This window comes from Oncorhynchus nerka, linkage group LG10, assembly GCF_034236695.1.
Source record: "Oncorhynchus nerka isolate Pitt River linkage group LG10, Oner_Uvic_2.0, whole genome shotgun sequence".
Taxonomy (NCBI): domain Eukaryota; kingdom Metazoa; phylum Chordata; class Actinopteri; order Salmoniformes; family Salmonidae; genus Oncorhynchus; species Oncorhynchus nerka.
The window spans coordinates 25934970-25948600 of NC_088405.1; the positions used below are offsets into that span (position 1 = coordinate 25934970).

Consider the following 13631-nt stretch of genomic DNA (forward strand, 5'->3'; position numbering starts at 1 on the left):
AAAGTCAAGTTGAATCCTCCATTAAGTATTTTCATTGTGTATAAGGATGTAATGCTTCATAAAACCATTAGATGGCAGCAGTTGCTTAACTTGCATTTCCTTTTTACTGTTATTGAAATGCGCTACCACACTGTTTCTTGATACACATCTAACGTATCATGGTAGATCCGCTCTCCTATACATTTTACTCTGTGTAACATGTGAATACAGCATTGGGGAGATTATAATCCTGAGCCACAACATCTGTACTGCACTAGGTTGGCTCAAGTGGTCTCTGTCATTTATGCCCAAGGATACATCCTTTTTATGCTATTCATCCACTGAAATCAGGTATAATCTAGGCCTACATCAACTGAAAACCATCACTTTTTGGGATAATGTAACATGTTCCCTATACCCAAAATATTATTGTATTTATAACACACACAAGTGCATACAGTGGCCAGTTTACTGTGATCATGTCCTGCCCATAACCTGCTTGCCATGATGTCTAGAATGTGTACCAGTCCTCTTACATGATTATGTTATGCCTGTAGGCTATGCCTATGAAGTGATGGCAGGGACTTTTAATAATACGACTGCATCGTGATGTATTGGTAAAGATCTTGGGTAGAGTGTCTTCATGTGAGTGTCTCATCATCCGTAGGACCTCATCTGGATCACATAGGTTGACCATTCTCCTCCCTGTGAGGTCAGCCTACAGCCAGGGCCCCTGGCCCAACTGCCACACCAGGCCAGTATCAAACCCTTATGGAGGCAGTACAACTAAATTTAAAAAACAGCCCCACATCAACTTTGTCTTCCTCGTGAGTGTGTGTGTGTGTCATGGCAAAGCTCATACTCACTCAAATAAAAATATTGTAAACCTAATCTCAGTCCGGATGCAGTCCATCACAGTGTGTGTGTGTAAATGAGAGAGATACAGAGAAAAAGAGAGAGAGTGCTTGAAAAAGATTGTCAATGAGAGACGTAAGCACTGCATGTTGATCCTTACACTTCCAACATTAAAATTATGATCATAAAACGCAGTTACAAGTCTTTATTATCTTCTTCGTAAATGTCATCGACAAACAAACCATAAAACTACAGTACTTAGGTAAGGAATTTAGAAAACAATAATTGCACAACTCGCCCAGAGCTGCTCTCCACATTGTTTTAGATTGCCATGGTGGGCCTCCATCTGAACAATCAGTCAGTATAAAACAACAAAACAGGCAGATCACAACAGGTCAACTGGCTTGTGTTTAACAGTAAACAGTAGTAGAAGCGTATAATAATATAAGTGTAATACACATGGATGAGGAATTACAACTCTGCTGAGATGCTCTATACAAGCGTTCCTTTCCAAGGCGGTCTTAACCTGGCTGGACGCATGGCGCCACAAAACCCTAAAGGCCACAGATACTCCATGGGGTGTGATTAAAAGCACACGTCCATATAAGGTCTATTGGTGATGGTAATGAGCACCAACTCATTGGTGGGGCTGGGGGGGTCAGGGGTCGATCTCCATGGGAGTGATGGTGATGATGGTGTCCTCGTTACCACGGCGAACCACCACCTGCAGCGTGGTGTCCTTCTTTATGATGGTGCTGACGTCGGTTGCAGAGGTGATCTGCTGGCCATTGATGGAGATGATCACATCATGCTCTTTCAGACCGCCACTGAGAAGAGAAGGTCACATCACAATGAGAACGACAGAAAGAAACATGCTGGATGGAACGGTTAGGTATAATGCTGGGCAATATGGACAAAATATCAAATCAGAATATTTTTCACATTTTTTACAGTAATTTATGTTTTTTAATAATAAAAGTTCTAAATATTCTTTATGAGTAGTTCATTACCCAAGACCCAAGAGTGGCAACACGTAAATTATCTGTGATTTCAATTGGGTTTTCTCCAATCTAATTGTTTCATTACTGTTCAATCCAACTTCAAACCCCAAAAATATTTTCAGCAGTTTAAATCCATTTCTTGCACTTTTGTCGTCATTTCCTCAATGTGCACGACATTTTTAAAATAGAAAAACAACTGGCCCAACAATGTTTAAACCACATCAGGAGACCACTTTTAAAGTTGGAAAAAACATTAAACATGTTTTTGATTTTTGAGTTTAAATGGCTACTTGATTGATGCAAATAATCATGGTATCATTCTGTCCGGTAGGGATAGGCTACTTTGTAGCTAGTTAACATTTAATACGGTTTTGGGGAAAGCCTTTCAATCTACCAGAAGACGGTTAGGTCTATCATTAGCACTGCTATATTTTTCCGGTTCCTTCATTGTTTGAAAGCTGGATGTTTAACTTCATAGTAACGTTAGCCTATAGACAAAAATCGCACCATAGAAAGGTGGAGGCAATTATTTTATATGACTTATATGCGTTCTCCTGTTCTATTGGTTTTCTTTCATTGTCTAGCAGCCAATGGCATTATCCTAGTCATATTAGCAACCCATGATAGTTCTAATGGATTTCATATTTACATCTCTGTCCATGAAACCACTTGCATGTGCGGTGTGCATTTTAGAACACTGTTTTCCTGCTATTTGTATTTTGGAACATTTGCAGATTGGCCTACCACTGTGAACCTTGCTGCAGTGAAAATGTGTAGAAATAATAGTTTATCAACATTTTAAGCGAAACATTCTGAAATATTCCATCAGACGTATTAATTCATATGGCGTATACGTACCTCTACTACACTACGTTGATACGCACCGTGGTAAGAAGTGAGCGTATGGGTATAATGCGTACACCATTCACTACAACACTGCTCTTAGTACTGTACATTTAGCAACCTAGCTAGCCAGCAAACTAGCAATTGGCATTGGCGGCTAACAAGCTTTATTTCAGCCACAACTTGCTAAGAAAAGACAAACATAAAAGTGTAATTATAGAATGCTTGTAGGAAGCAGCATGTCACCAACATCTTGTTGCATCTATCTGACCATGCAGACTGCAGAGTGAACAGCAAGAAAGTACTAGTGACTCCATGGTTGAGCAACTGCTCTCTCCTTGAGTGACAGGGGGCACAAACCAAACATTGAAATACCGTTATAGAAGGTTAAGTAAAAACCCAAACTGGTCCATGCATCAATACCGGTATATAGTAGGCTGTCGCATCTTTTGACCAATTGGAAAATAATATGTTAATTGTGGATAATCCTTTAAGAAAACCAATGGTCCAAACCTCATGTCTCTATCATAATCAGTTCAACCTTTATTGGCGTTTTTACCCTTGTAGGATTGTCAAAATTAAGGTGACTAAATGGGGGCCAGAGGAAAAAAAGTAGTAAATAAAAATAAAAAAATCATCAGGAAACTAGCATCGCGTCAGCTAGGCTGGATGCTGTGCGAGAATATATGGTGCTTTCAAGACAACTGGGAACTAGCTGAAATCATGATGTCAGTGATCTTCAAATCGGAAAGTCTGAGCCAGAGTTTCCAACTTGGAAATCCGAACTGGATGACCGTTCATAACTATTTTTCCCAGTCGGAGCTTGTTTATTTCTGAGTTCCCAGTTGTATTGAACGGTTTAAATACTCGTCATATTTCTTCTCAAAACCGGAGGACATATGCCACGTTCAAAACAACTGGGGACAACTGAGAACTCGGAAATCTCTGACTTCCGACTGCAGTGCTTTCAAGATAATGGGGAACAACTGGACAAACTAGCTCTGAAGGGGAAAAATAGTTTGAACTGTCATCTAACTTGGAAAATCTGCATTGTTCTAGAGCTCTGACTTTCTGACCTGAAGACCACTGATGTCATGATTTGACCTCATTCTTTTCCGAGTTCTCAGTTGTCTTGAAATCACCATTAAAACAATATGGGTAAGATAGATGTCGAATTTGAGACATGTAGTATTCTCATATTTTAGTATACACTGTTCATATTCATTTGAAGTTCCTGTTCTTTTTCAAAGACTTCTCACAAAACAAGCGCATCTCTGTGAAATATAAATGGAGCACTGAGCGTCCCGCAAGCTTTTTATTTTCAAAGCCTTTTACATTTAATTCATATTGTGGCATGCTAATTTTGCTATTTGCGACCTGCGGAAACAACTTGGAAGATGGCGACCACAAAATGTAAAATCCTCAAATGCTTCGGCAAGAAAGCTGTGTCGCTCTGTCAACACAGCTAGGTGCTTATTATGGGATGTATTAGGTTATGAAATCCGACTTTTTGGATATAATCATAATGTATGTTAGAGGAAGACCCCACTGAACGAATCCAAACATCTTGGTAAAATGTATTACATAACATAAGGAAGGAAAATGTCATCACCAAAGCACATATTCAACCAATCAGAGCAGAGTTGGTGGACACCCTATATATAGTAAAATGCAATATACCGCTCAGTCCTAGCTATAAGATAATCATTTTAAGGTATAGACTCAATATTGGTCTTTATTGCACTGACAATCAGCTAAGAATGGATTCCATTGGCCTTGTTGCCTTCCACACATTCTATGATGCCTTACTTTATAGTGCTACAATGAACACAAATTGACCCCTTTCACGTATCCTTCATCAAGACCACAATAATTACAGTAAGTCAGGTGGAGACTGCTTTGTGCAACACACTCCCATAGACTAAACACACCCAGAATAGAAATCTAGTAAAACTAAATTGCACAAAGACTGGAGCGGTTACCAGAAGTGATATCAATGCCTCCAATTTGCACACAACTACTCTCTAATCACACATGTGAACAGTGGCCGCCACCACCACTTATAATACAGCCACACTTCCACATTCTCCTCAGGAAAACATGACTAACACTTATACCTCCAATGAAACACAGAGAGTGTACTAGGGTTGGGTGAGTGGTCCCAGGAAAACCACAGCATAACCCTTGCTGCTTGAGGGAGGAAGGGGATGGCTGACCTCAGTGTCCCCCAACCCCTCTCTGGTAGAACTGTGGTCGGGAGGGGATTCTTGAGTGGGTGAACAAGAATTTTAAAGTGAGTCTCAGCAATGTTTTAGTAAGGGGGGTTGTGTGTGTGTGTGTGTGCGCGCGCGCACGTGAAAACTGGAGAGAGAGTGTGAATGTGAGTGAGTTTGTGTGGGGAGAGTTGGGCGTTGAGGGTCTATATAAATTTGAAACATGTGTACAGTCAGCGGAAGGAGCCAAAGCAAATATCCCTTAGCACAGAAAAAGTCAGACAACTTGTCCTCACACTCATAAGAAACCCCCACTGTTGGTGAGACGGAGTGAGTTTCTACTATCCCTGTTAGTTTGTACTTACGCCGCGGCCGGCGTTTTAGATATCACCTCCATGACGTACGCTCCAGAGGTGACATCTGGGAAGTCTTTGTGTCGAACCTTCAGCTCCTTGGTTAACCTACAGAGTGAAGGGGAAGAGGTGCTCCGTTTTAAGAAGAAGTTCTCTGTTTTCCGTATCAAACTGAAATGCAGTTCACCAGGTCCAGTTCAAATACATTCTTTTTGACAGCTTTGAATAACTGCATTTTCCAGTTTAGTGTACACATTCACAGTCTCAAATCTTTCTTTGCACTTATCGGGAGTTGACGGTCCTAGAGAGGAAAAGTACCATCTTTATCCATTTCATTGCAAGTATAACCAGTGACTAAGGATCTACTTACGCTGGGGTGAGTGTCATCATCCTCACACCAATGTATCTCTTCTTTGTCACAGCTCTTCCTACGGAAACACAATAAGAAGAAAAACCACCAGGTTTGCAATGGGGTTTACCTTTTGACTTGGAAGATATTTGAGTGATTCTGAACCTAGGCCATGGGTTAAGATTAGTTATAAAGGGGCTTGAATCAAAACGTCTGGAAGTGTTTATGGTTATCCTCAAAACATGTGGATAAGAGTGTAGACAGGACCTTACACTAAGGGGACATATTTAGATGTTACACACAGGATGACCATAGTGATTTAACGTCCTACCTCCGGACAGTCTGTCGTAGGATTCAGTCAGGAACTCTTGGATCTTGTCAGAGGGGATGGCGAATGAGATACCAGCCGTCACTTTCAGAGTGTTGATCCCGATCACCTCACCATCCTTCAATAACACAGTCAATAATAAAGTCATTCATGTAGTGTCTGAACCAGACTGACCAGAATCACTCATGATCAAACAAAGTGACACATTAATAACACCGTAACTGTAGGGGGGTGCGTACTGGCGGCAGAGAAGTCAGGCGCAGGAGAGCAGAAACTGATTTACAACGGCGCAGTTTAATAAACAAAACCACCGTAAACAGAACAATAAATCAATGGGTTAACAAAACCCGTTACACACCAGCATAACGTGTACAAGCACTACAAACAATTCCGGACAAGGACATGGGGGGGGGGGGGCAGAGGGTTAAATACACAACATGTAATGATGGAATTGAAACCAGGTGTGTGGGAAGACAAGACAAAACATATGGAAAATGAAAGGTGGATCGGCGATGGCTAGAAGACCGGTGACGTCGACCGCCAAACGCCGCCCGAACAAGGAGAGGGACCGATTTCGGTGGAAGTCGTGACAGTAACACGCAATCACACAGTTGCATACAGTCTCAAAATATTATGTGCCATCATTCAGACACATTATCTGCTGTCTATTAGACATGTACAAAAACTGTTTAGCTGTCAATAAACAAACAGTATTCTCACCAGATTCACCAGAGGGCCTCCTGAATTACCATACTGTAAACAGAAAAGAAGATTACTTCGGTTCTCAGTTCACAATCCTTTGTGATGTGTGTTTATGTGCGTGCATGTGTTCACAGACTCACGTTGATAATAGCGTCTGTCTGAATGTATTCCATTTCAGAGTTGCGTAGGCCCAGCTCCTTGCCCCCTCGTTGGGTTGTGCTGACTATTCCTGTGGTAACTGTGTTCTGGAGAGAGAAGGGGCTTCCGATGGCCACCACAAACTCCCCAGGCCTCAGGTCTGACGAACGCCCCAACATCAGCACAGGAAGCTTGATCTGTAGAGGGGACAGGTTAGGGGGAGATATTAATAGGTACACATCCCTCAGTAACATTGATAAGCAGCAGCACTAGAAACTGTGGGCCGTAAAGCTATCCTTCCCCACATACATACCATTAGAGGCTCCTCAGAGGAGGAATGGAAGGACCATCCTCAGTGAATTTCATAAAAATGTCAATAGTAAAACATTGAAGAAGTTATCCTTTTTAGATAAAACTGTACTAAATATATTAATTTCACCAAATAGTCTATAGTAGCCTCAATAACACTGTAATGAGTGCGCTGAGAGTCAGGAAGCAAGTACAGGGAGTGAGTGTTTTAATAAATAATAAAAAACAGTAAACATGAAACACAAACAATGCACCGACATGAAATAGAGTCAATAACACCTGAGGAAAGAACCAAGGGGAGTGACAGATATAGGGGAGGTAATCAGGGAGGTGATGGAGTCCAGGTGAGTGTCATGAGGCGCCGGTGCGCTTGACGATGGTGACAGGTGTACGGGATAATCAGCAGCCTTATGACCTAGAGGCTGGAGAGGTAGTATACGTGACAAGCACTCTATAGGGTAGCACCATGGTATAGCCGGAGGACAGCTAGCTTCCGTCCTCCTCTTGGTACATTGACTTCAATACAAAACCTAGGAGGATCAAACATAAAACTTTGGGGCAAAAAAAAAGACAAAAAGTTAGTTGCTTTGCCAAATCTTATACAGTATTACTTTCGTGCCTTGTTGTAAACAGGATGGGATGCATGCTTTTGAAAATTTTTATTCTGTACAGGCGTCCTTATTTTCATTCTGTCAATTTGGTTAGTATTGTGGAGTAACTACAATGTTTTTTTTATCCATCCTCATTTTTCTCCTATCACAGTGCATCTCTTTTATTAGTGGCCACTGGCTAGTACCTCATAAAACAGTACAAATCTATTCACGTTAAATTCTTCAACGACTGAGACGCCATGGTAAGGAAACCATGAGCCAGAAACAGTGCCTAGACAGACAGAGGGTATATTTATCCATCCACCGTTACCCTGTCTGCATGAAATCATCTCCCTTCTGTCCAGTCATAGCCAATGAGTGTATGGTCATAGCCTACGCGTCGCCACATCAAGTTGAGTGTGTGGTTCCCAACACACCACCCAACAAACTCCCGACAACAGCACAATCTTGAGACCTTTCCCGGTTGTTCCCCTGTATCCATTTAGTTTACCCTGGGTTATAAATAGAGTCACAGTGTGGAAGCTAAGGTAACTGAGACTGACTGGCCAACAAGCCAAAGATACACACAGACAAAAGTCTCTGTATGCAAACACAGAAACAAGTCCTGTAATCAACTACCCAGGGATATTCATAGTGCAGTGCCATCATAAAATATGATAACACTAGATTTTCCTTTCCAATATGGTGTACACACTTGGTTATTACATGGTGATTGTCAACTCTGTGGAGTGACGACACAACATAAGGGCCACTTTTGACTGCTGACCGCTGCCAACAATAGCTGAATAGGTCTTTATACAGTATTAAATCCATCTAACACTATAAGACGCCATTTTAGCTTTTTGGGTTGCGGGAACTGAGTGCGAACTTGACCCCTGAGGTGTAGCCTAGGTATTAATAGAAGATGACAGTTAGAAGATGAAAGTGCGTAACCCCATCACCCCTCCCTCTAATTTCTTTCATCCAGACTTGACACCGGAATAGCAGTCTGTGAACTGCTATCCAGTCTGGACTCCCCACCCTCACACACACACACCCTCACACACACACACACACCACCCCGTACCTTGACCCCACCGAGTTAAAGGGATAAGCAGATGGAGGGAGGAAGTGAGAGAAGTCAGCCCGATCTGAATCCCTAACACTGAGACGGTCTACCAACCGCTTGCTGTGGTGATACTGGTAATAACAGCGTGATCATTATAAAATCGTCCTGTCGCTTATTGAAATGTCTCAGCCCAGTGAATAATGAAAAACACAACTTGACACACACCTGCACATATCCATCTGCTTACACACAATGTGGCCACTGATTTGTGGGTGGTACAGTCATGTGTACACACATTAACTCATACACTGTGGATGCCAAGGCTAGCTGATATGAGCCCTTGAGGGTGGGAGTGTCTAGGTGTGAATAGGAATAAAACAAACATCAAATGGCATGACTATTCATGTGTGAGGACTGTTAGTCTAGCTATCACCTACTAACCACTTGTACTCAGCTACTTTTTGATACCGAGTCGAATACTGTATATGTAATTTTGGTGGTTCTGACTTTCTCTTGACCATAAGTGACTCACCAGGTTATTTTGGACCATGGGCTGGCCTTAATGCATTAACACTCATCCAGAGTTCTATACTTACTTTTTCCACTGGTGGCACTGTTGCACATGATTTGGTCGCACATTTTTTTTTTATTACAAACAATGAGAATTGACCTGGCCTGTGTCCCATTATGTTCTTGCATTCCATACAAAACCAGGCTAACAATGGCTAGCCATCTTTCAAATTAGCTTGTATTCTTTGAGTTGGGAAGATGAACTCTAACAGCAAAGAAAAGAGACTGTTAAAATAAAGTGCAAAATGTATTAATTGCAAATGTCAAAGTGCCATGTGTTATTTTCTATGCAACCTTCCAGAGGGTAGAATATGAAATATACTTGATACCAAAACGATACAACGGCAATAAAATAGAGAGCTGGACTGTCATTTCCCACATTCTTTTGCTCTCAAAAGCACCCGTTTTAATAGAAAAACAACCAAATTGGATGTTATATGTCAACAACAATGCTTAAACCAAAATAGGGAACCTTTTTTGAGGTCTGGGTCAAATCGGAGAAATTTAGAATTTTTAGTGTAGTACCCCTTTCATTCAGGTGCACACCAGCCAGACAGTTGTATTTGGCTAGCAGTGTTTTTGTAGCATACTTGTGATGGTTTTCAAAACAAAATGGCCACTGGATTGATGCAAATAATCATGATTCTGCCAGGTAGGCATAGGCTACTTTGTAGTTAACTTTTAATTGCCTTTCCATCTACCCAAAAACAATTTGGCTATCATTAGCATTGCTAATAGCTACAAACAGTGGTAGACATATAGTCTACATGGCGACACGCACCGCACATAGCAAGGCTTGACATTCAGTTAAATTTGCAAGTAGTACACAGGGCCAGTGCCCTGCAACTGAAAGCTACTGGCTCAAAGGAACAAAAATACTGGCCCAGGTCAAGACTTGACAGGAAACTGAATGATGCATGCATAATTTCAATAGCAGGTCATTTGATCTTTCATACAAAAAAAAAAACCTATAGAAAAGAAGAAAAAATGTATGTAAAGTTAGTACTTTAAGAATAATGCCTTTTTTTATAAGCCTACCCAATGGCAGTAAGCATTCACATTCACGTAATTTTGTCCTTCTAAAATACACTGAGTGTACAAAACATTAAGGACACCTGCTATTTCCATGACATAGACTGACCAGGTGAATCCAGGTCAAAGCTATGATCCCTTATTGATGTCACTTGTTAAATCCACTTAAATCAATATAGATGAAGGGGAGAAGACAGGTTAAAGAAGGATTTTTTTGCCTTGAGACATGGATTGTGTGTGTGTGCCATTCAGAGGGTGAATGGGCAAGACAAAATATGAATGTGCCTTTGAAAGGGGTATAGCAGTAGGTGGCAGGCGCATCTGTGAGAAGCACTGGAGTAAACATGGGCCAGCATCCGTGTGGAACGCTTTCGACACCTTGTAGAGTCCATCCTCCCACGAATTGAAGCTGTTCTGAGGGCAAGGGGTGGGGTGCAACTCAATATTAGGAACGTGTCCTTAATGTTTTGTACACTCAGTGTATGTCAGAATAATGTGGGAATTGCCTGACTAAATAGACACCATGTTCTCGACACAAAAAAAACAGCTTCGGGAATCCATCTTTTTAATAATTTACATAGCCAAGATTAAAAATAGCATTATTAAAATGGCCTAATCTTTTCACTGGCCACAACAGGGATGATTGACTGGTCTGGAGGGTTTCCAAAACCTCCCATTCATGTCAAGCCCTGACACACACAGACAGGGGCATTCCTGTGCCATTGTTCGCTCTTTAGAAAGTTGGTTTATGTTTTGTCAATTGCACATAACAGTTTGAATAAATCACGAAGATAAAAAAAAAAAGCAACCCGTGAACCAAAAATGTACGTGACCAGATACATTTGTTTCACTGGCACTCTTGCGACCATCTAAAAATGTGTGTCGCACTGCCCAGTCAAAAGGTTGCAAAAGCGACTGTTTTGGTCACAGTATCGAACCCTGTCAACCCATGACAATGACCTCATTAAGGAGAGGTGGTGAGAGGGACAACAAGAGGAGCAGTCAACCCTCTCCTGCATTGGCCGTCCCTAACATCATGTGAGATGCTTTCAGTTAAATGCACTACTGCCTTGTTCTAGATCTTAACTTCAAACTTTCAATTGAAATTTCAATTTTTCTATTAATAAAAAAATACCCATTTCCCAAGGTCTCCACTGGCTCATACAGAAGATAACTGAGAATGGCACAATAGGCTTTATCCTATCATCTCAACCAAAATTGTACTGTACATCTAGAGTGTTTGCCATGTGAGATGGTGGAAGGACCGACGAGGAAAATACCTCCTTTGTTGCTGTAGACAAGTCTTTGTTTCAAATGACAGCTTTGGCTGTTTGGAATCACTTAAAAACCCATTACATGAACTTTTATGACTTGATCCCAGGTGCAAACTTGTTTTTTGTCAAGCCTCACGCTTTGATGGACTGTCGCTAATAAATTCGAAGGCGTATGCAAACCTGAGAAAAAGGGTTACTTTTACATCAACCCGAACAAAAAACAACTGTAAACAGCACAGAGACATGCCAGTGAAACACACACACCCTCTGTTTGGTGATTAAACCTATAACCACTTCTAGAGTCTTTGCTGTGATCACTACTGTGCTTTTCTTATAGGGGACTTCAAGGCAATACGCAAATTGTAGTGTATTCAAGGTTTTACAAAATATTTCTAAAGTTACTCATTTCCGCTTAAAAATGTCAGTACTTGATTTGCGGTAACAAAACATTGATCTAATAATGTATCAACCCCTACAAAATGTATTATAATCCACATAATAATTCACATTTCCTGTTACTGTAGGATTATTTTCCTGCTGTGAGAAGCAGGGTCAAATTAAGACAGCGCATCTGTAGGTATTATGTTAACTTTTTAGTCCTATGCTACCATGCATACATATCATGGGGCCACTAGCAAATGGTGTGACCGTGTGTGGGTGAATGCTACTTTGGCTACACATAAACTTTGTCCCAAGGGATGTGCCTCAGTGGATAAAGAGGAGCTTGATCCAACATGATAATACTTGCAGAACCATCAGCTCTGGGGATCAATATGGTGCACATGTTGTTGTAAATGCCACAGCCAACACAACAGCAAACACATGGTCGTAAGCTCCCTCTGTGTTCCCAGCATGATTTACAGACACCCTGGAAGACTGGATGGCATCTCACCAACGGGCGGCTAGACACCACACGCCTTTAATCTGTGGGCCATGCAGATCTGATAAAATGCAGTTGGGATGTATGGGTCTCTCTTCCACTGCATCGCTGGCCTGGGAAACAACCATCTACAAACTAGGCCTTGTCTGGAGCATCGAATAAAAGAGTAAGGCCAGTCTGCTTCCCTTGGCCCTCGTCCCGACACGCTGCTTCCGCAAGGATGGAAGCAATTGTGGGAGAGCGAGTGAAATGACGGATGAGACGAGGATGTGATTAATTTTCCCTCTGCTTCTTTCTGAAGGACGCCACTCTTTCCACTGAGAAACAAAGCATGTCCTGGATGTCTCCTTAACAGGGACCAATAAGAGCCGTGGTCGGTCTAGCCAGCGCTAGTCATCCTACCACCCTTTAGGAGGTGGACGACCTGGGGAGCATACAGACTAACAATTGTGCTTGAGTACTGAGACACATATACTCACTGTATTTATTGATGAGGATGTGGTGTCTTTATTTGGTTGGGTGTGTTTAACTGTCCTCAGTCTGTTGACATGACTTCCATGAACAAAATCATCTCAAATATTCTAAACTGAGGACACCGACAGTGCGCTACTTTGCACCACAGACAGTTGAGGAAGTGAGTGAGGGAGTGGATAGGGTTAACAAGCTGCTCTTTCCCCCGCTTGATGACTTCTAGCTTTATCTTCCCAGCGTCACATCACACAGCCATCTCATTAGCCTATTAGATCACTTAGCTTTGCAGACATATGGATCCGTTTTCCAGGCCACATTCCCTCTGTCTTTGTCTGCCTCTCCATCACATTCTCTCTCTGTCAGAAATGAATGTAGCACTTTTCCCCTTTCCCCTTCCCATCCTCTGAAGTCCCAACTTCTGCAGACAGACTAATGTAGCTGCAGACGTGTAATGTCTTCCCCAGAGACGAGGGTACACCACACAAGAACGGACCGACCCAGCCTCCAATAAACTCTGCTTCTCATGAAGCACCGAGGGGGAAGAGAGGGTATTCTACATTCAAAGAGTCAACTTTCAAAGCTCACAGTCATAAACATGTGATTGATTCTCTCTCAGTGTGCTGATATGAAATACAAAGTTTGACAGAAGTCACCCATACTCATGACGCACACTTG

The 13631-nt window shown here is 41.8% G+C and overlaps 1 protein-coding gene across 1 annotated transcript in view; it reads right to left on the reverse strand.

Moving 5' to 3' along the window:
* Nucleotides 1–1024: 1024 nt before the first annotated feature.
* LOC115135062 (serine protease HTRA1A-like) overlaps nt 1025–13631 on the reverse strand; it is a 39388-nt gene continuing 26781 nt past the window's right edge. Inside the window, exons 4-9 of the mRNA XM_029669298.2 lie at nt 6764–6958; nt 6642–6674; nt 5925–6039; nt 5615–5672; nt 5257–5352; nt 1025–1661 (exon numbers count right to left, since the gene is read on the reverse strand). Of these exons, the coding sequence (XP_029525158.1) occupies nt 1493–1661; nt 5257–5352; nt 5615–5672; nt 5925–6039; nt 6642–6674; nt 6764–6958 (666 nt within the window). The 3' untranslated portion in view covers nt 1025–1492. The remainder of the gene's footprint in view (nt 1662–5256; nt 5353–5614; nt 5673–5924; nt 6040–6641; nt 6675–6763; nt 6959–13631) is intronic.